The 19,907-nt window shown below is 42.5% G+C and overlaps 4 protein-coding genes across 4 annotated transcripts; 3 read left to right on the top strand and 1 right to left on the bottom strand.

Moving 5' to 3' along the window:
* Positions 1 to 1,796: 1,796 nt before the first annotated feature.
* On the top strand, positions 1,797 to 4,083 carry H6S33_012500 (uncharacterized protein; the record flags this gene model as incomplete). Its single annotated transcript, XM_044843857.1, has 7 exons — positions 1,797 to 2,086; positions 2,148 to 2,226; positions 2,315 to 2,702; positions 2,759 to 3,071; positions 3,129 to 3,228; positions 3,280 to 3,417; positions 3,472 to 4,083. 7 exons carry the CDS (start codon positions 1,797 to 1,799, stop codon positions 4,081 to 4,083), a joined length of 1,920 nt encoding a protein of 639 aa, XP_044695149.1.
* Positions 4,084 to 6,313: 2,230 nt separating this feature from the next.
* H6S33_012499 (uncharacterized protein) lies at positions 6,314 to 7,855 on the top strand (the record flags this gene model as incomplete). Its single annotated transcript, XM_044843856.1, has 1 exon — positions 6,314 to 7,855. One exon carries the CDS (start codon positions 6,314 to 6,316, stop codon positions 7,853 to 7,855), a length of 1,542 nt encoding a protein of 513 aa, XP_044695148.1.
* Positions 7,856 to 10,635: 2,780 nt separating this feature from the next.
* On the top strand, positions 10,636 to 11,771 carry H6S33_012498 (uncharacterized protein; the record flags this gene model as incomplete). Its single annotated transcript, XM_044843855.1, has 3 exons — positions 10,636 to 10,780; positions 10,928 to 11,407; positions 11,581 to 11,771. 3 exons carry the CDS (start codon positions 10,636 to 10,638, stop codon positions 11,769 to 11,771), a joined length of 816 nt encoding a protein of 271 aa, XP_044695147.1.
* Positions 11,772 to 12,657: 886 nt separating this feature from the next.
* H6S33_012497 (uncharacterized protein) lies at positions 12,658 to 13,079 on the bottom strand (the record flags this gene model as incomplete). The annotated part of the gene is made up of 3 exons (XM_044843854.1): positions 12,658 to 12,800; positions 12,860 to 12,928; positions 13,010 to 13,079. The coding sequence occupies 3 exons, from the start codon at positions 13,077 to 13,079 to the stop codon at positions 12,658 to 12,660; spliced, it is 282 nt and encodes a 93-aa protein (XP_044695146.1).
* Between the last annotated feature and the right edge of the window lie 6,828 nt (positions 13,080 to 19,907).

The raw sequence follows: 19,907 nt of genomic DNA, 5'->3' as shown, positions 1-19,907 counted from the left end.
CTGACGATATATGGGTAGTAAACATAAAAAGCATTTTGGGCGCCGCTCATTTGGTGCCTGAGACGACGTCATCTACGAACAATAGATGGTTTATCAATAGTACGATCGATCTATCGACATACGGATCAATTTACTGAAGTAAGACGGGACGTTGGACTGAGTTTTTTATAATGATACTGACGACATGAACACCAGACAAGAGACTTTAGACAGGTGGACTTCTGACGATAGGTTTTGGGCAGGGGGGATTATGACGAACGGGGAAGACAAACGGGAATTAGGCGGGAGTCCTTAGACATGTTAAACAGTGGATATTCGACGCACTAGATTGTATTGTACATATTAGGTGGAAGGTATTAGACGGGCCCGGGGGTCATTAGAGTTTGTATTTTAGACGAAGTGATTATTGGACTTGGATTTTGGACAGAATTATGTCCGAGTCAAATGACGAGGATTTCCCAATTGAGCCATCTTCGTCTTTTGACGGGTAGTGAAGACGGGGACATTTGGCATAAGACAAGCGTAGGATAGATTGATTCAAAAGACGAGCTAATGAGGTCGCACGACCGGTTTCGTAATTGGAGCTCTAAATGGACAACGTTTTGTGGTCGAATGACGGGCGGCCAAAAATAGCGGGACATACGACGAGATCCCAGAGCCAAAAGACGAGGTCTTGGGGGCAAAAGACGAATTTGGGCATCTGGGTGCCGGAATTCGTCTTGGGGAAACCCATTTTTTGCTGATGTATTGTCTCCTGGATCGAGGAATGGCTTCAACAGAACTTAATAAGGAGTTAGGAGCAGAGAATAGAAGTCTTCGGAGTATAAGTACTCAGACTCATTCTTGCCTTTCAGTCCTGTTCTCTTCAGTCTTCATCAGAAAGAAAAACCAAGTTCTTATCAGTAGCAGAGCCCTTAAAGATTATTGAGTTCTAGCGATAGTATCTTTGAATAATCTGCAACCTGATTGTCTATCTTGCATGGCCATCTCTATTCTATCCTATTCTATTTTTCTTAGGAGAGACCTCCATTACAAAGTAAAATCTAAAGAAATACATGCAACATCCAAGTGATTACTCATGATTTCGCCTCTCCTCAAACTGTCTATGCGTAAACTCTTTATTTATTTATTTATTTATTTACAATTCATACTGCTTGCACCCGAGTCCGGGTATGGCGTACAAAGAAAGAAACCCATATCCCCGGCCATATCGTTACTTAAAAATCAAAGAAAATAAAACAAAACACAGAAACAAACCATTAAACAATACTCGAAAATCAAACATATGAAAGTTATCATAGAGGACAGAATCGGAAGGAAAGAAAATAATAATCAAACCATCAAACGTAAATAGACAAACGAAATCCTCCACATGGCCAGGGTCTATCCCACCCTCTTCCAGGGTCGTTAATCGGTTTATCCTCATCATTCCAATTCAGCAAAGCGTAAACTCTTTGCGTTTATGTATGGTTTGGTACTTCTAGCGCAACCATCAACACCGCGCTGCCCAGAACTAAAATACCCGATTCACAATGTATCACTCGTATTACTGGAAAGAACGGGTTTCTCCGCTGCCGTCACCTGCTGTGCCAAGAGACTTTCCTATCTGAGTAAGCTAGGTAATCTAAACATCGTCCTTGATAGGTGCGTATGTGCCTGTATCACCTAGTATCAATAGCTTCTGCTACCCTATCTAATACCTATCGATTATACACAGCTTAGACCTAGACTACTGCGGTATTCTCTACTCTCGCTCTCGCTCCATATTCCCTTCATCCTGTACAACTGCCTTCCTCATGGGCATATCTGCCTTTGCTCCTGCCTTTTCATTCCCAGGTGTGGTGAGGGACACTTGCACCGGCACACCTCAGAACCCCGCTATCGATAACGCTCATGGCTCTGAGGGTCAGTCACAGCCCATTAGACACCCTGTGGTCCGGCATGTTTCTACACCTTCACTTCAGTCCCCACTGAGACACCACCAAAGAACAGCCTCAGTCGGTAGACCACCGATACGCGAAACATTGAATGCGTGTCTAACTTACGATGACGAGGAAGACGGGGGGCAGGGTGCTCGGATAAATCAGTATGCCTAGTCACCACACAAAACTTAATATGCTCATTTCTTACAAAGTGTTGATTCTTAGGTATACTATTAAGCAAGAGATAGGCCGTGGATCATTCGGCGCCGTCCACCTAGTAGAGGATCAGACGGGGAAGCGATATGTGAGACCTCTCGCCTTTATCTAAGCCAATATTTACGCTCCTGGTTGTATTCGTTCAGCTTGCTAAATGTGGTTTTTTTCATTATCAGGCGATGAAAGAATTTTCAAAATCTCGTCTTCGCAAGAGATCCCAGTCCCATATCTTACGAAGACCCCACGCTGCCCAACGAAGGGGTGGACTGCTCGCCATGCCTTCGCACAAGCAATCGGCTTCTGACATTCATAACCAAGAAGAGGCCGGCAACCCTCTCTATTTAATTCGAGAGGAAATTGCAATTCTAAAAAAACTGGACCACGAAAACGTTGCTCAACTCATTGAAGTCCTGGATGATCCTGAGGGTGACTCTCTGTACATCGTTTTGGAAATGTGTGAAAAGGGCGTGATTATGAAAGTCGGTTTGGATGAAGTAGCTGAACCCTACTCGCAGGAGAAGTGCAGGCTATGGTTTCGGGACATGCTTCTAGGAATTGAATACTGTGGGGTCCCATCCTCTCACATCATTTTATGATATGATATACTCACTATTCTCTAGTACACTCTCAAGGAATTGTACACCGTGATATCAAGCCTGATAATCTACTATTGTCGAAAGATGATGTTTTAAAGATTGTGGACTTTGGCGTGAGCGAAATGTTCGAGAAAAGGTCGCCAATGATGACGGCCAAATCAGCGGGCAGCCCTGCTTTTCTTCCCCCAGAGCTTTGTTATGCCGGTCATGGAGATATCAGCGGAACAGCTGCGGATATCTGGTCTATGGGGGTGACCCTTTATTGCTTGTTATTCGGCCAGCTTCCATTCAATCACTCTGGCGTCATTGAACTATACGAAGCTATCAAGAACGAGCAGTAAGGATTTCCAAAGAACCTCGCGAACCGTCTTCTATTAACCTTTTCCAATTCCAGAGTATTCATCCCCGAAAATTTAGATCCAACTCTCGCGAATCTTCTACTACGGCTTCTTGAAAAGAACCCTGACCAGAGAATAACTATGTCAGAATTGCGGGTAAGTATCACCATATACCAGCTTTAACGTAAGCCTCTAATTCTTTCAAAGGAACATCCGTGGGTTACCAGGGGCGGGGAGGATATGCTGTTATCCGCAGAGGAAAACACCTCAAATGTCATCTCCTCACCTAGTGAACAGGAAATGGCGTCGGCCATTACTAAAAGTATCCGAAACGTTATGGCGGTTGTATGTTTTTGACGCCTATATTCTAGGGTGAACTGTATTAATACGAGAATCTAGGTTAGGGCTGTCAAAAAACTTAAGCGTCTAACGTTTAGACGCTCAAAAGGGCCCCTATCGCGTTCGCCGGATAACACGCACTCTATATCAGACCTAAGCAACGATAAATTACCACAGCGATCTAGAAGTTTAAACACGGATAACAGGAAGCATCTTGAGCAAAAGCTAGCAGTATCTGGCGAGAGCAAGGCCATATCGATGGAGAGCGTTGCCAAGGCTTTGCCAGATAAACCTAGGCGGTTGGACTCGGCTATCGAGCTTGAAGATACGGACATGTCCGAATATCTACCTGAGGAATCCGAACAAAGAGACGATGTTAATTGTGTCAACGTCAAAACTACTGATCCTATTGATTCTGATATGGAAGGGAGTTTGATAAAGAAAAACGGAGGGAAAGCTCAGGCCGTTTCCCCCTTTAATGAACCACCACTGCTGCTTCACATTGGTACTGGAAGTGATTACCATATGCCTGAGGATACCGAGTTTGTCAGTGAATCGCCTGCACTTACAAATGAGAATGTATACGAAGAAGCATATCGAAATGATGTCGCACGCATACATCGAGAGCAAGGTCAAACGGCGAATGTTTACCTTACGAAATTGGTGGAATAAACCGAGTCTCATTTATAAGTAATTGATGCCATATTTGGATAATTAATATAGTATCAATTACTTATTAATTTCATTTTGGATCTGGGCGAAAGAATACCTCATTCTCTGGTTTTGAAATACGAGCATAGTACCATTGTTATGGTATGGTTCAATAATGTACAGACATTATAAGGGAAACTCGTTACTGGAGATTCTAATTTCTTTCTTTTAGAATTGGAAGGATATTTGTACAAGTTCAAAGACCCATAGTTTTTGCAAAGAAGTTTGCAAACTTTCTAGCACGAGGGTTTCTATTTGTAATGTTCATTGGGAGTATATGCAAAAGCGTTAACCAATACCTTTACGCTGAATGTGTACATGTAGGCGGTGAAGGTTCCCTAAGAATTCTGGAAATTTATCGGAGAGCTATTGCCGATGAGTCCGAAAACCTATCGCAAGCGACGATATCTTTTCTAGCTTTTTGTGCCGCAGTTGCGGGAATGAATTATGCACACTTGCCTGTTCACGTAACTCAACGTATTTATGAGCGATTTATGTTAGACGGTGGATATCTGGACAGGGCGGCCTTGTGCCCAACTTCCTTATTCAACAAGGTGGATGCGGACGTTTGTTACAACGTTAAATCGACCCTTGTAAGCCGAACATTCGTTGGCACGAGTACCAAAGTTTAGGTATTCGATGGTACTTTTTCTACATCTATGTAGAAGAAAAACCACACGTCCATGTATGTACATACATCGTACATATTCCAGTTTTTTTTTATATATTCTCATCCTTTCTCTCCTGACCTTACGAAATGAATTAAAGTCCACCTTGTTAGGTATTGGAGGTAGTCAATAGAAGACTTTCTATCCGACTTCCAGGTTCTATAACTTCTCTCATCCTCGTCCCAATGAAATAATACTTTGATTGAATAAGATTTCAACTTTCTCTATCCTATCCGAAGCAATCATTTTTCAACGGTCGATATATAATAGAACGGATAGAATCGATAGAACCATCCCATAGCCTACGGGAAGTTGTCCACTACTATAGACTTCTCGGCAGAAACTGTATCTATCAGTACATGCAAATTCTGCGCATTAGTTACGGGTATACATGAAATTAACCATAGGCTCTTCCTCATTGACTTCTATGATACAGTACTTCTAACAAATGGGTATGAACCGAGTGCTTCATATTTGAAGTTGCAAAAACACAGGTTAATGATACGACTAGCCCTTCATCACTGTCATCATTACAACGGAACATGTACTACTGTATTATCAAAACCAGCTCCAATCCATTGATCAGTCACACGAGTCTCAGCCTTTAATTATGTACCTACACAGGCACTATAGCAATACGGAATTGTATAAATACCGTAGCATTACAGCACCCTCGTACTAAACCCACCCGCTTTTTGGGGACTATGGATACATATACCTACATGTACATACATACCTACATCTCTGGCTGCATCTGCACTACACACATAAGTAGGTATTGCAATAAGTGGTACTGGATGTACATGTAGTTTATGAACTTAGTAGACTTGACTTATTCAAACATGTATTACTAGTATTAGTTAAATATCATCTACCCACACGCGCATACATGTATCTGTAGGACCACAGCTGTGATCGGTTATCGTTGTGGCAGCTTGTCTGTTTCTGATGCGTCGTTCGTTCATACAATTTCCCCTCCTCACAAATTCTGCAAAACCTCCCCCGCCATCTGGCCAATCCTCGCCTGCGTCCCCTCCTCTTCACAGCCTCCTTCTTTCCCCCTCCAGAGCACTTATAATCCAATACACAAGTTATTTCTAGATTCTTGAATCAGTTTCAACCCTCTCCAACTTCTTCCATTTGTCTACCCCCAGCTCCTTTTACTTCCCCTCTTCCCTTTCTTACTCTTTCTTTTCCCCTCCCTGTTCTTGTATCATCTTTTCTTCCTGTCCTGCCGTCATCTTGTTCTCCCCACCGTCATTGCCTCTTTTTACGTTCCCCTCCCTCCTCCTTCTCAAACTTTATTACAATTCACTGTGTCCTCCTCTCTCTCGCCGCACTCCCTCCGCCATCGTGACTGTCTCCGTTGTCCCAGTTCCAACTTCAATCTCGCCCGCTTCCGGAAAGTTTTGCCCGACTATCCATAGCACTGTTTTTTTCCATCTAGTGCAGAAAAGCTTGTCAATCGCCACCATTCACTTTCCCACTCTCCTCCCTCACATACTACTGCTACATCAATAACAATGATGGAACCGCCGCTGCAGGCAAAGCAAGCGCAATCCACTCTTCCTACAGCCATCTCGAATATCACTTCAAATAATAATAATAAAACTCCTTCTCTTCTTGACGGTCGATCCTCGCCAACGAATATGCGACAGTCGTCCTCCATCTCCTCCGCTACACCTTCAGCCGCGTCCTCGCCAATTATCTACCCTATACCTGGGCAAATCGCCTCAGTGTCAGGGTTGTCCTCTTTACCCGGATCAGCCTCGGCGTCAGGTACAGCAACGCCGTCCACCGCTGGAGAAAAGAAAACGATATCTTCTAGGTTGCAACGCATGTTCTCGCAAAGTGGCGGGAAAGTCAAGGACGAAAGTAAACCTGCTTCACGCGATCGACACGTCGTTGAAGGGGCCACCTCGGATAACGAAAGCGGCCGGGAGCGAGAAAGGCCTCAAGTCCCTGCTCGGCAACCATCATTAACGGAAAAGAAACAAACTCCGGCCATCACGAGCTCGATCGCAGAAGCTAAGAACGGAATATTTCCCGTATCTCAAAAACGTTTTCAATTATTCGCAGATGGCTCTCATGAACACCACCTACGCAGTGCTAAGCGGCAAGAGAAATTATCAGATATGCTTCGGGATTTGCTTGTTGGAAAACGGAAAGAGGATCACAGCGGCGAACATGATCGGCTGAGCCTTATGTCTACTTGGGTAGATCAACTCAAAAATGAGAAAGAAAAGCTTGCAACCGATAAAAAGGGAGGCCCGAATGCTACAGCTACGCTTGTTGAAAAGTATGGAAAATGTCAGGAAATCATTGGCCGTGGGGCTTTTGGCATAGTTCGTATCTCGCATAAGGTTGACCCTAAAAACGGCCACTCTGAACAATTGTACGCAGTGAAAGAATTTCGCCGTCGACCCCAGGAATCGCCCAGAAAGTACCACAAACGACTGACCTCTGAGTTTTGTATCTCATCTTCGTTGCGGCACCCGAATGTCATTCATACCCTTGACTTACTACAGGATGCAAAGGGAGATTACTGTGAAGTAATGGAGTTTTGTGCTGGAGGGGACCTATACACTCTAGTTCTTGCGGCGGGGAAACTTGACGTAGCAGAAGCAGATTGTTATTTCAAACAGTTAATGCGTGGTGTGGAATACATGCACGAGATGGGCGTGGCTCATCGGGATCTCAAACCAGAGAATCTTCTACTCACGACGACCGGTGCACTCAAAATTACTGACTTTGGTAATGGAGAGTGTTTTCGTATGGCCTGGGAGAAAGAAGCCCATATGACTTGTGGCTTGTGTGGCTCGGCACCATATATTGCGCCGGAAGAGTATACGGATAAAGAATTTGATCCTCGGGCGGTAGATGTTTGGGCCACGGGTGTTATATACATGGCAATGCGTACTGGGCGACATCTATGGCGTGTTGCGAAGAAAGACGAGGATGAATTCTTTGAGAAATACTTGGAGGGAAGGAAAGACGAGGGCGGCTATGCACCGATTGAAAATCTGCATCGAGTGAGCCTACAGTTAAATCCTCTTCCAATCTAAAAATACTGATTCATGCTCAGGCGAGATGTCGGAATGTGATATATTCAATCCTCGATCCTAATCCTACAAGGCGAATCACAGCTTCTCAGGTTTTAAAGTCCGAATGGGGCAGAGAGATAAAGGTCTGCAAAGCAGGTGAGGAAGGTATGTTCAATATTGGCATAATTCAACGTTCGTATAGAAAATTCTAGCATCTAAAGAACCATTCCCATTAGGAATTTAGCCAATGGTTTTGAGGCGCCAGGCGCTTGAATACTACCGACGACTTTTACCTACGATCCAGCAGCATGAGATCTACCCGAAGTGTCTAACATGAATTCCGTCAACACCTACATTATGATTCGTCCTCTATCTGTAACCTATCTGTTCTTTGTAATTTGATTTTCTCCCACGCAGGAGATTTCTAGTCTGGCGTTCAAGGCAAAAGGGGAAACCCCTGGAGGCATTGGTTTATTACTTACTTATCTTCTTCGTTACAAGGTTTTCTTTTCTTTTCATTTCATTTTCTGTCTTTGATCACACAGTTCTCATTCAAGGGCAATGCTAGCTTGTGAATTTGCTTTCAGACATCGAATCTTGATTGATCCTTCATTTCTCGGCGTATTAGGAAGTTCACTCTGCCCACAGTACCGAGAATAGCACACGTATTCAATTTACATACAATTATTCCTTGACTATATATTTGGCAGCTCGTTTGAGTGGTGCAGGATAGGGCCCAATGTTTGGTACATACATAGGGAGCTCGCTCCACATGAAACTTACGGAGTCAAAGTAAATATACTAAATTTTATGTCAATGCTGTCACTCGCTGGGTGATGATGGATACTGGGTGTTCAAGAGCTTGGCTCTTTTCTGGCTTAATCCGTTGTACGGAAAATTGTTTAGCCGCTTAACACCTCAAAGCTTAGGTTTGGAAAGCAGGGCAGAAATGATGTTATGCACCATGGTACCCGAGGTGATGACGCAATGATTCGGTTTGGCCCTAGGTCGGTTTAATTCATCATGTGAATGGCTCAATCACGTGGGAAATCACGTGGAAACCAAGGGTTCGAATAATAGTAGACTGTCTCTTTGATCGAGTGATTTGTTGTGACGGGCCTGGGTTGATTGATTGATTGATTTATAATTCATTAATTGTATGCAGCCCGGAGGCTATGACAATATCTGACATACCAAATAACATGAAAATGAAAATGAAAGCAAAACCAAAGAAAGTGCGTATGCAGATATAAAACCTTTGTAGCAGTCTCTAAACAATTTATCCTTTTCCTTGTCCTAGCCCCAGTGTCATTCTTCCCTTAGGTTACCTCGATCCATTCCCAGCTCTCTTGGCTCGCTTTCCGTCTCTCTGTCTCCTCTCCAATCGGTGTCTCCATCGTAGAAATTGGTTCCAAACGTTCTTTGCGGCAGGGGTACCCGTGACAGTCCATAGTAGCTTTTCCACAGTATCGTGCTGGCCGTTGGCTTGACGGGCCTGGGTTACTTAGTACCACGTCGTATTGTTTTCTTATATTTTATGATTATGTACGTATGTACCATGAGAACTGGGTCCCGCAAGCTTCATCTGTATGTGGCGCCATTATTAAACGTCTACCCTGAGTTACTTACTCAAACCTTTTCTTTCACTTATAATATATAAGCGGCACCGGCGTAATGCGCATATATACCGGGAGTGATTTATGTTACAATGTTCACTGCTGTCCCATAGTTCGTCGGCGCTGACACGCTTACGTAATGGATGGCCAGTATTTGGGTGTAGGATTTATTAGATCAATTAGACCCCGTCCGGGTCCATTCGATAGACTGAACTCACTAGGTTATTTTCTGTACTTTTGTGGTTATATTTTGAAATAGTTCTGTACTCTTCGGCATCAAATACCACAACAGTACTGGATTATTGAATAAACACTAATTTGAAGAATCACCTCCTGTTTTTCAAAACCCGAAAAGCCTTTGGCAGCCGAACAGGTGAATAATCCAGAAAAACTAAAACCACAACTTGAATAATCTAGAACTTCAGGTAACGGAAACAACCAACTTGAAACCACGGGCCCTTAGTAGCCAGACTCTTGGCACCAGCATTAGTGAGGTCAGTGATATGCCAAGTAGATTTTGTGAGGGTCGATTAATCGTCGCCCAATTGTCCTTAATACCATAATTTACAGTACTTGCATACTAGCAGTGGCCACTTCGCGACCGCGAAGGAGGGTTCTGGAAACACGCCAGTGGGCGGGTATCACGGGGACTATAGGCGATAGACTGTGGTGCCAAGGAATACAACCTAGGTAGCGACGTGGACGTGGACGTGGACGTAGATATAAAGGTATACTTTGACTATGGGCTATGGGGTGGCTCTACCTGGTATGATAAACCGGTTGGAGCCCTATGACGTAGTGCGGACAAAGAATAGTATTCGTGGAATAAATACAGAGGTTACGTAAGGAAAGAAGAGAAGAAGGAAAACAGACAAAAACACAAAACAACGCCCCCTTATATATCCATCCATAATCCAACGATGACTAATACCTTCGCGTAATAGAAACCCAAAGAACATAACAGAAATCCCCATTACAAATCTTAATTCCACTGCGCAATACCTCCTTCCCTCATTCCAGTTTTATCACCTAGCCGAAATACATAGTTGCCATTACAGCGGGTTACTGCTGCAACTTCAAGTTGGGCGGGTTACTGTTGCTCCAATGATGAATAAATAGAGCCAGAAAATTTCTCTTATCCACTTCATTCATCCTCATCAACAAACAATTCATCATCCACAAACAATGTCTACTACTACTACCCCCATCATGTCTGCAAAGAGCAATAAAACCGCCAAACTTCCTGCCAAACCTCGTGCCAAGCGCACCCCGGCTGCCAAGCCTCCAGCCAAGTGCACACGGGCTACCAAGGCTTCCAAAACCGCCGAGAGTTCTAAAACCGCATAACTTTCTGCCAAGTCTTCCGAAACCGCCAAGCCTACCGAAATCGCCGAGCCGGTTCCCAAGCCTTCTGATTCTGGCACCCCTACCGCCACCGCCAAGCCTATCGCTAAGCCTCCCGCCAAGCGCACCTGAGCTGCCAAGGCTTCTAAGAACGCCGAGAGGTCTAAAACCGCCGAGCTTCCTGCCGAGCCAGCTGCCAAGCAAGCCGATACCGTCGAGCCAGCTGCCGAGCCTTCTGCTTCTGGTACCCCTGCTGCCAAGCCTTCCGATACCGCCGAGCCGATTACCAAGCCTTCCGATACCGCCGAGCCGATTGCCAAGCCTTCTGATTCCGGCACCCCTACTGCCAAGATTTCCGAATCCGGAAGGCTTGGCGCCAAGCCTTCCGAAACCCGCCCCATTCAGTATCATGAGTCAGCTGCTGAGGCATTAGTAATGGGTGGTGTTACCAATACTGCTACTGCTAAGAAATTGGCTAGTATGGATTGGATTAGACCTGTTATGGTTAAGAAAGACAGGGGTCTTAATATGGCAAGGCCAGTTAATGTTGAGGCTATATTGGGATACAGCAGGGGTGAACTTGCAGAGGCAGTTTGTGACTGTTGTACTGACGGTAAGGGCCCTTTTATTGAATGTGTAACTGTGCAGGGTATGTTTGCAGGTAGTTGCACCAATTGCCACTACAATAGCCAAGGCAAATATTGCAATTTTCGTCCTGGTATGTAATTTACAATTCCTACAATGTCTTACAATGTGTTTACAGTGACTTACAAACATATACAATAGAAATTAAACCTCGCGAACGCTCTGCACTCATTGCAAGCTCTTCTACAGTTACTGCGGAGGGTGCAGACAGGCATAGGAGAGTTGCAAAGAGGAAGCGGTCCACTACCAAGGAAAAATGGTGGAGGCTTTTGATAGCGGTGGAGGGAGTGGCTGATGCAATTGAGGATATCGTGAACGAAATGGAAGATTAAATGTAATCAGACTCTAAGTTAGTTAGAAACATTTCCAATAGCTTTAACAATAGAAAGTTTGTGTTTGCAACTCTCGCAACTATCTTACAGCTGATTACAATTGATATTTCTTTTCTGCAAGTTTATGCAAGGAGTTGTATGTGATTGTAAGCTTTGATTTGTTCCTGCAACAGTGTAATAAATGCCGTAACTCACTGCAATTGAAAGATATAAGACAGTAAGGGGTATTCTATAATGTGCAACTCTCATCCCCTCAACAGTACCTCCGGATACACTATGTTCTCAGTTTCCCTACCCCTCTCCTCTGTTTGCAAGATTCGTAACTTATTGACGTCTGTTGCCCTTGACAAAGCAACATACAATTGTCCATGGGTAAAAGATGAAGTTCGTAAATCGATACCTACAATGTCAAGTGATTGTCCCTGTGCCTTATTTACTGTCATTGCAAAACACAATTTTACAGGAAATTGTTTTCGAGTTAAGTCTCTGCAATATGGTAAGATCAAGGTTGGGATGTGCCTCATGTCGTACACCAGCTGCATACTCAGGTTCGTAAAAGTATAGCTGTGTAAAGCTTGGTGAGGCGTTCTGTTGTGGATGTAATGGTCCTTGCATATGGTAAAGCTCTCCATGGATTTGAAAACATTGCAAACCACCACTTTGCGCTGGAGCCCGTTGATCAGCAGTATATTTTACCGATGTAAACGTGAGTGCAGCATTGTATTCACGAATACTGGTCCGAAATCCTCTTGCAACCGGATCAGGAGACTGCAAAAGATATTGTAAATACGGAGGTGGTGCTTGCAAAGGTAACAGCTGAACATCTCCCTTTTTACAACAGATTTCAAAGCGTGGCTTTATCCTTGAACTTGCTGCAATTCGCTCATCAATCCAATGCAAAGCTGAACAGGACTCGCAAACGATCGTCATTGAGCCCATATTCAATTCTTTCCATTGTAAACGGGAACTGAGAAATGCGCAAGGAAAGGCAGAACGTATTCCTTGTCTTACAGCTCTGGATGGGGATAGCTATCAACAGAAGTTGTAAGCATTTATAAGATGCAATTCTTAAGTATTATAGTACATACCTCTAATGTTTCTACTGTTTGCCCGGCTCGCAAAGAAGCATGTCTTTGTCTCATCTCCGCTTGTCTTCTCTGCAAATTGTCAAATAATGTTTCTATTGGTTGTTGCAGAGATACATACCAAACAATCTCTACATGATCTCAAAAGAGAACCGCGGCGGTTTCTATCATATTCCGCAATGGCTTTATCATGCTTGCATTGGGAGCATTTGGCAGTAGACATGATTGTGAGGTATGGATGCTTTTTGTTAAGATAATTGAATTGAAAGATGGTGGGGAATGAAATTTGTGGTCAAGAAGGTGTAGTTACCCATCCCTTGAAAACCGGGTTTTTTTCTTCTTTGGTTACCCTACCTCCCCAACCTGTTCCCATTCCATAAAAATACTATTGTTACCGCACCTCTGCACCCCTGTCATCAACCCCTGTCCAATTCCGAAAACGGCTTAGCTTCTTATTTTTGAGAAACACTGTATTGTAGTACTATATAGACAGATCATAGGGTCGTTTAACGCTGTGAAACCTTCTATCGTATATATTATTAGAAATATATCCCAATTAGCTGATAAACTAGCCACTTGAGGTGTTATGTCCTAAAACTATACCTGTAGTAAGATACGCTTAGGTAAATAATCATGAGGGTCAAAACATCTCGCCGACCCTATTGCGTAGCAATGATAATTATAGAGGATTCATTTTAGTAAAGCATTCAGTTCTCGTATAAATGTAGCCTTCGATATTATATCGGCTACACCCTCTGCTGATAGAGAACTCGGGTAAATAACTTAGGGTGATTGTGAATCACAGGGCATCACTCGGCCCATAGCGGCTCTTATTGCTTAGTTCGCGCGCCATTTGTTAGAGCGAGACGGATACCCATAGCCCAAACACAAGATATGGTGAGCATCTAATAGAATTAACCACTCAGTAGATATCCGCTTCACTATTTGTAGTATCTCTTGGATCATTTGGCTCACTTAAAAATCCCTTTTCCATAATGTCTATTGCATAAATTACCTGTCTACGACATATTTATAAAATTCGAGGCAGAGGCATAGGACAAGAACTAGCGCTCAACAACTGTTAAGAAAACCGGACTCGGAAAGTTTCGTGCTAGCCGCAAACGCAACGCCCTTTATTCTGACCACACAGATATAAGAATGCTGGGCCATTTATGATTCAAGTACTCAAGTGTTCAGCCACGGGTAGACTCAAGCTTGTACGTGGTCTGTATTATGAATTCTCACTCGCTAAAACTGCCGAGACTATGTGCAAGGTTGATTGATTGATTGATTACTTAACAAATTGGACTATGTGCAAGGTAAGGGATTAAAATAAACCCCATCTTTACAAACAATTAAAATAAGCACTAAATCAAGCCCAGGACCACTAAAAACACGACCTTTCCTCGAATAAGTAGGAAGAAAGAAGCAAAATAAAACTCCATAGCTCCAAAGCCCAGAAAGACGAAATATTATATTTAAAAAAGCATATAACAACCTGCTGTGTCGTCAGATATCGTCCTCAAATTGAGCCAAGTAAAAGAGTTGTAGTTACATCAATAGATTCAAGGACCCCCTCAAGATCGATACCGAGAAGCTCATTTATCTCCTTCGCGGATGTAGTCAGTTGAATTATTTCTGTCTGCTACCTCCGTTTCAGATGCTCCGATACTTTCTACGTCTCTAGTGAATTCGGTGTGCGTCATTATGCCATCAAGTGGAATTGACCCTGGGTGTCGACATGTACTTGAACCCGCCTCAATCTGCGTGATGACTTGCCCAGAGCATGGCGTCCTTTTTTCAAGATTTAGATCCCTAAAAGCTGACCCTTGGCTGATAGAGGATTGCCCATATTGGTCTACAATAGTTCTTAGACATACGTGGCAACGAGAAGTGCGTGAAACCACATCATCTTGGTGGGTAACCCAATGAAGCACCAATACTGAGAAAAGGACTAGAAAACATCTATGGTCAATAATCGAAGTTATGCAAGTCGGATGAAAGGGTACATACTGTCACTATTACAGACAGCAAAGCACACCCAACCAGGCTCTCTTCCGCGGAGTATAATGAGAGATATTAGGTTACTTTCTAGGTGTCAGAAACAGACAAGACACTAGAACAAAAAGGGAAAAGGATATCCCGTAGACGTACCCAAGAGTTGAGACTAGAGTCAAACAACTCCCGATAAAGGTGCGTAAGGCAACTTGATGAAGGCGGGCTTGTCTAGTTTTGACCCCATTATTGAATGTATAAAGGCCTAACAACATTAGCGCCAGAAGCACTTGATTAGGACCTCTCTAAGAATCAAAATTCATACCATGTAGTGGTCTTAAAAAGAGATATGTCAAATAAACCTGTAATGTCGATATTATCAGCTAAATGTAGTCTTATAAAATAGAGAGAGTAGTAAACTCGTACGTTTATGACGAAGTCAAAAATCAGGAGTGGTATATTAGCAGGAAGTTTCAGACCAATCTTGCATTCTCCATCCTCAGTTATTACAGCATTTCGACTATATATAACGAAAATATCAGTGTGACCGAAATAGCTGGTATACCAGTAATTGATGACCTACTATATAAAGGTCAAAACAATGATGACAAGGTAAGGAAGCATCATCCCGAAGCAATTAAATACGAACAGCTTGTCTTTCCAGCGGGAGTCATTGTTACCGCGTATAACATGTACCTATTCAAGTCAACATATATTTAATAGGAATCAAGTAAGTTATGCCAAATACCTTTTCAACCAAGAAGAAATATAACAGAACTTTGGAACTAAGGTAGCAAACAAGGCATAAAAGGATTCCGGTATCACAAGCTTGGTGGCTACTATTGAGACCAAAGCTTGCTTGTAAGATAGTACTGGACAGTACGAACAGCCAGCTATCGAAGAATACAGCCAGAATTACTACATGTAGATGAAGTTTATCAATTAGTTAAATAGTAGAAAATCGATTGTAATTAAGATGAAGAAACTAACACCACCGAGCCAGGGCCAAATTTCTCACATCGCGCACACTTGTGAGCCGCCTAGCTAGACAAAAGCTCACAACGCTAATGGCGACCATAGCAAGCGATATACTCGATGCAAACGACCCAGGTGACATTTTATTCCCACCATATTGTATATCAACTCTGGCTATATCACCCATGATGGTTGGGGTAAAGAAGATAGAGAACTTAGCAGGTAGAGATAGTAAGATTAAGAGATAAAAAGGTCCAAGAGATTTAGCAGAGGTGAATTGACTATCAGACGAATGAAGAGGATATTTTCTATACCCTGGATGAGAGGAGTAAGATTTGGGAGTGACGATTAACGAGAAACAGATCTCTGGAGATTGTGGTGCTGCAGGTGTCTAGAGGACGACAGCTTGCTTTCTCCAAGCCCGGAAATCTCCCGATATAAGAAGAGTCAATTCTAATATGTAAGCGCATTTTAGGTAGTGGGTGTCCTGGCTTCTCGACTACCGGGATCCGCCGAGCATGGCTGGTCACGGCTCATGATCATCCATAGGCTCATGGTGTAGGTTGTGGCTCTTCCTCTTCTTTTCTTTTTTTGTACCACCATTTCATTTGACAGCGATAGCTGGTGGTATATGAATATAAGTACATGTACTTCAATGTATCTACCGTCTTCTGTGAATTCTGGAGTACACCATGCACTACTACACATCCGTACAATCAACATACACAAGAATTTATATTAGCCTGGTCTACTCTACTAAATTTTATAAGGTAACACATTTTCGGTGTATTTATCTTACTTGTACTTGCTGCGAGAAGAATCTTGGCCAGCAAAAGCCTATACCCACAGTAAGTAGGACTATGAGACAAATTTTCAAGTACGTAGATGCGTATCAACTACACGTATGTATGTAGATACGTGTAACCGTGTATTACTACACATGTATATACACATTGTTAAAATTGCCAAGAGTAAGGAAATGATCACAGAGCGTTATTTGGGTTACAATCCCGGCTAGTTGCAGAATAAGGTTTCTGGTGTGCGGGTGGCCTTGACCAGCCGCGCATTATTAAGGTGTGGGGGGGCGTGCTGCACTTGCAGAGACATTTGGCCCTGGTTTTCAGCTCCTCCATGTATCACGGCTGCCCACTTGCCAGGACTTAGGCAAACTTTGCAATTTGCGCAGCTCCTTTCTAAATTTGACCTGCCGTACTCCGTTTATTTACATAAATCTGCATGACCACAATTGTAGATACAAGTACCGTACCTACACTGCTCTACTCTTCTGTGCGCCTCCATGTACTCGTATATACATGAATTTTCTCTACATGTATCCGTATTAGCGCTAAGAAAGACATTTTTAACGTAACCTCTAATCCATTTACGTGTCATTATCAATTATAATGCACATACTCAGTTGGGTCCACTAGTCACGTGGTACCACTCAAGCAAAACCGGGACTGACTGGTTACGAGGCCACCCAGCGACCATGGATTCAGTACCTACATTTACCTACATACATGTACCTACTTCGAATAGGGGCTGCGTTACTCGAATACGAGTCTGCATTAATGGTCTAATTTAATAAGCCTTACAATAATAACCACTGCCCACTAAGGATGGTGTGCCTATTGTGTCTACTTCCTACTTCCTCATATGATACACTACGTACTTGAATTGATATATTATTCTCCGTCATGATATTTCACTCGGATAGAGTAGTTCCTGTGGCCATGTATATGACCTCATACTCAACCACAAACCACCGCGTCTGCTCGATGGATGGAGATAGACCGAAATATATATCTTCAGAATTCTATCATGACAAATTAACAGTTCCATATTATCAAATTAATTGCCTGATCTAGTATATCATGGGAGATTTACCGGCACAATGTTGTTTATCGCGGCATTCACGTCTGTCCAGGCCATGGCCATCATCTTTGACAGGAAGATACTATAAAGGTGTCTACAAATATGCCTTTTAGGGGATATATGTACCCAGAACGTCGAAACCGATGCACATTCCGGGTTATTTCAAGGTTGATATGAATATACAGATCTCTTCATATATTCAATAATGCTTTCCAAGTCTTTGCTACATGCTTCTGCTGTCTAACAATGGCTTCTTGCTTAGGGAGTGGGTATTTTGTGCAGATAATTTCTGCACTGGAATTGGATTTAGGAAGTGTGTTTGTTATGATAACATATAGCTATTGATAGTAATTTGGGCGTTTGGGCGTTTGGGCGTTTGGGCGTTGCTAGGTCAAAATATGCATCACTTTCCAAACCCTAGGCCTGGGTACGTACCGATCATGTCTTTAACGGGTAAGTGATCGATCATGTGAATGGTTGGGCATGGGGATGTCTTTTACAGGCCCCTTATGTAGGTACATACCTATAGCTAGCTACCATAACATTGTGTGCAAGTGCCTGCCTACGGGTAACAGACTGAGATTTGGATATTTGTAGGTCTAATATTCTTTTGGGCAACCTAGCGAGAACAGATTATGGCAATATATGTAGCTGATATTCCTGGGAAACTTCTATTGGAATCGTAAATGTCTAACTCTTAGATCCGAAGATATCATGAAGAACAGTTATAATTAATGTTAGCTGGAATACATAAAAGCAAGATCTATCGATATATATATTATACGTGTAAGTATCTTCTGCATAGTTTCGTGAAACACATCTTACCAAACCTACATATATATACACATATATGTTGTTATCGATACATGTGCATGATCGTTAATGTATGCATGGCATCGAAGCCTTAAATTGATAATTTTTAATTAGTAGATCTATGGAACGTTTTTATAACTTTAAGTTGACTGTTCCATGCCAGGACGGACCCCGTCCGGTAAAGGATCTCTCATGTGTTTATACAATGTATCCTCGTACGCGTGATTTTGATTAGAAATTGTTTTAGTTGATATAAATAACATGTAGCTACATGTAGCCTACACGTAGTTTAAAACCATCACAATAATGATTGTATATGATATGGTCCATGAGGCATATTACCGCTCGAGGTTTAGATAATGATACTATTGAAGGTGATCTTTCCAATGGATAGCTAATTGAGATGATGTGATATATATATTTTCCCCATGCCTATATATATGTATATGTGTATAACAAACTATATACATGTACCTATCTAATCTTTTTTATGTCCCCAGTGTACCTTCACTCAGATATCAATTGAATTCATGAAACTATATTTGTTCCTTGAATCTTTTGAGTTAGTACTAGTACTACATACTCGCAGCTGCATTATAGTTAATTTGGGCGGTCAAATAGTACAATCCAACAACGGATCTAAATATAGTCCTTCCTTGAATGCCTCGAGCACCTCGAGGTATCGACTTACATTGCTCGAGAAGGTCGGCTTGCAATGCATACGTCTTGTTACCTACTATACTACTTAAACGACATATTGATGTACCTCGAGGTAGTTATCTATGCTCGCCTCGGGCTCTGGGGTCTCGTAGACCACAATAACCGTATATGAGAGTTATGATAGGGAGGAAGCCCTATACCTACATCTACGTATATATAGATCTAGTCTTAGACACAAAAATTGATATGATATATATATTCAACGTCACTAACTGTCATTTCTTCTCCCAATTAACCAGGAAGCCTCGAGGCCTCATGATAGAGAGGTATACTATCGATATATCCAAGAGCATCTATTGGAATTCTATAGATCCAAAGGACAATTCTGTTCATTAAATATATGGAAAGTTATGCGGCTTAGGGTTTACAAATTTTGAGATGTGGGTTATGCTAGTACTCTAGATTTTGCCAAAATCCCATACATGACCTTGAAATCTTGCCACATTTCTTGAAAAATAAGCGACTATTAACTAGTAAATGTACATACAAACGATTATTTCTTCTTTTTTTTGGAATTCGAGGCTGTTTTTTTCATAACTCTGAAAAAAGGCTATACGGCGTTTGTGGTGTCGTTTTGTTTTATCACGGTACTCATTTACATCCAGTGTAAAATGATAATTACAGTAGCAATTGCAACTACGATCTACATACTAATGTAGGCCGTACATACATG

The sequence above is a fragment of the Morchella sextelata genome (assembly GCF_020137385.1).
Source record: "Morchella sextelata strain SCLS chromosome Unknown scls_8, whole genome shotgun sequence".
NCBI classification, from domain to species: domain Eukaryota; kingdom Fungi; phylum Ascomycota; class Pezizomycetes; order Pezizales; family Morchellaceae; genus Morchella; species Morchella sextelata.
The sequence above is the reverse complement of the archived record's forward strand: the minus strand, read 5'-3'. Positions and strand labels throughout refer to the sequence as shown.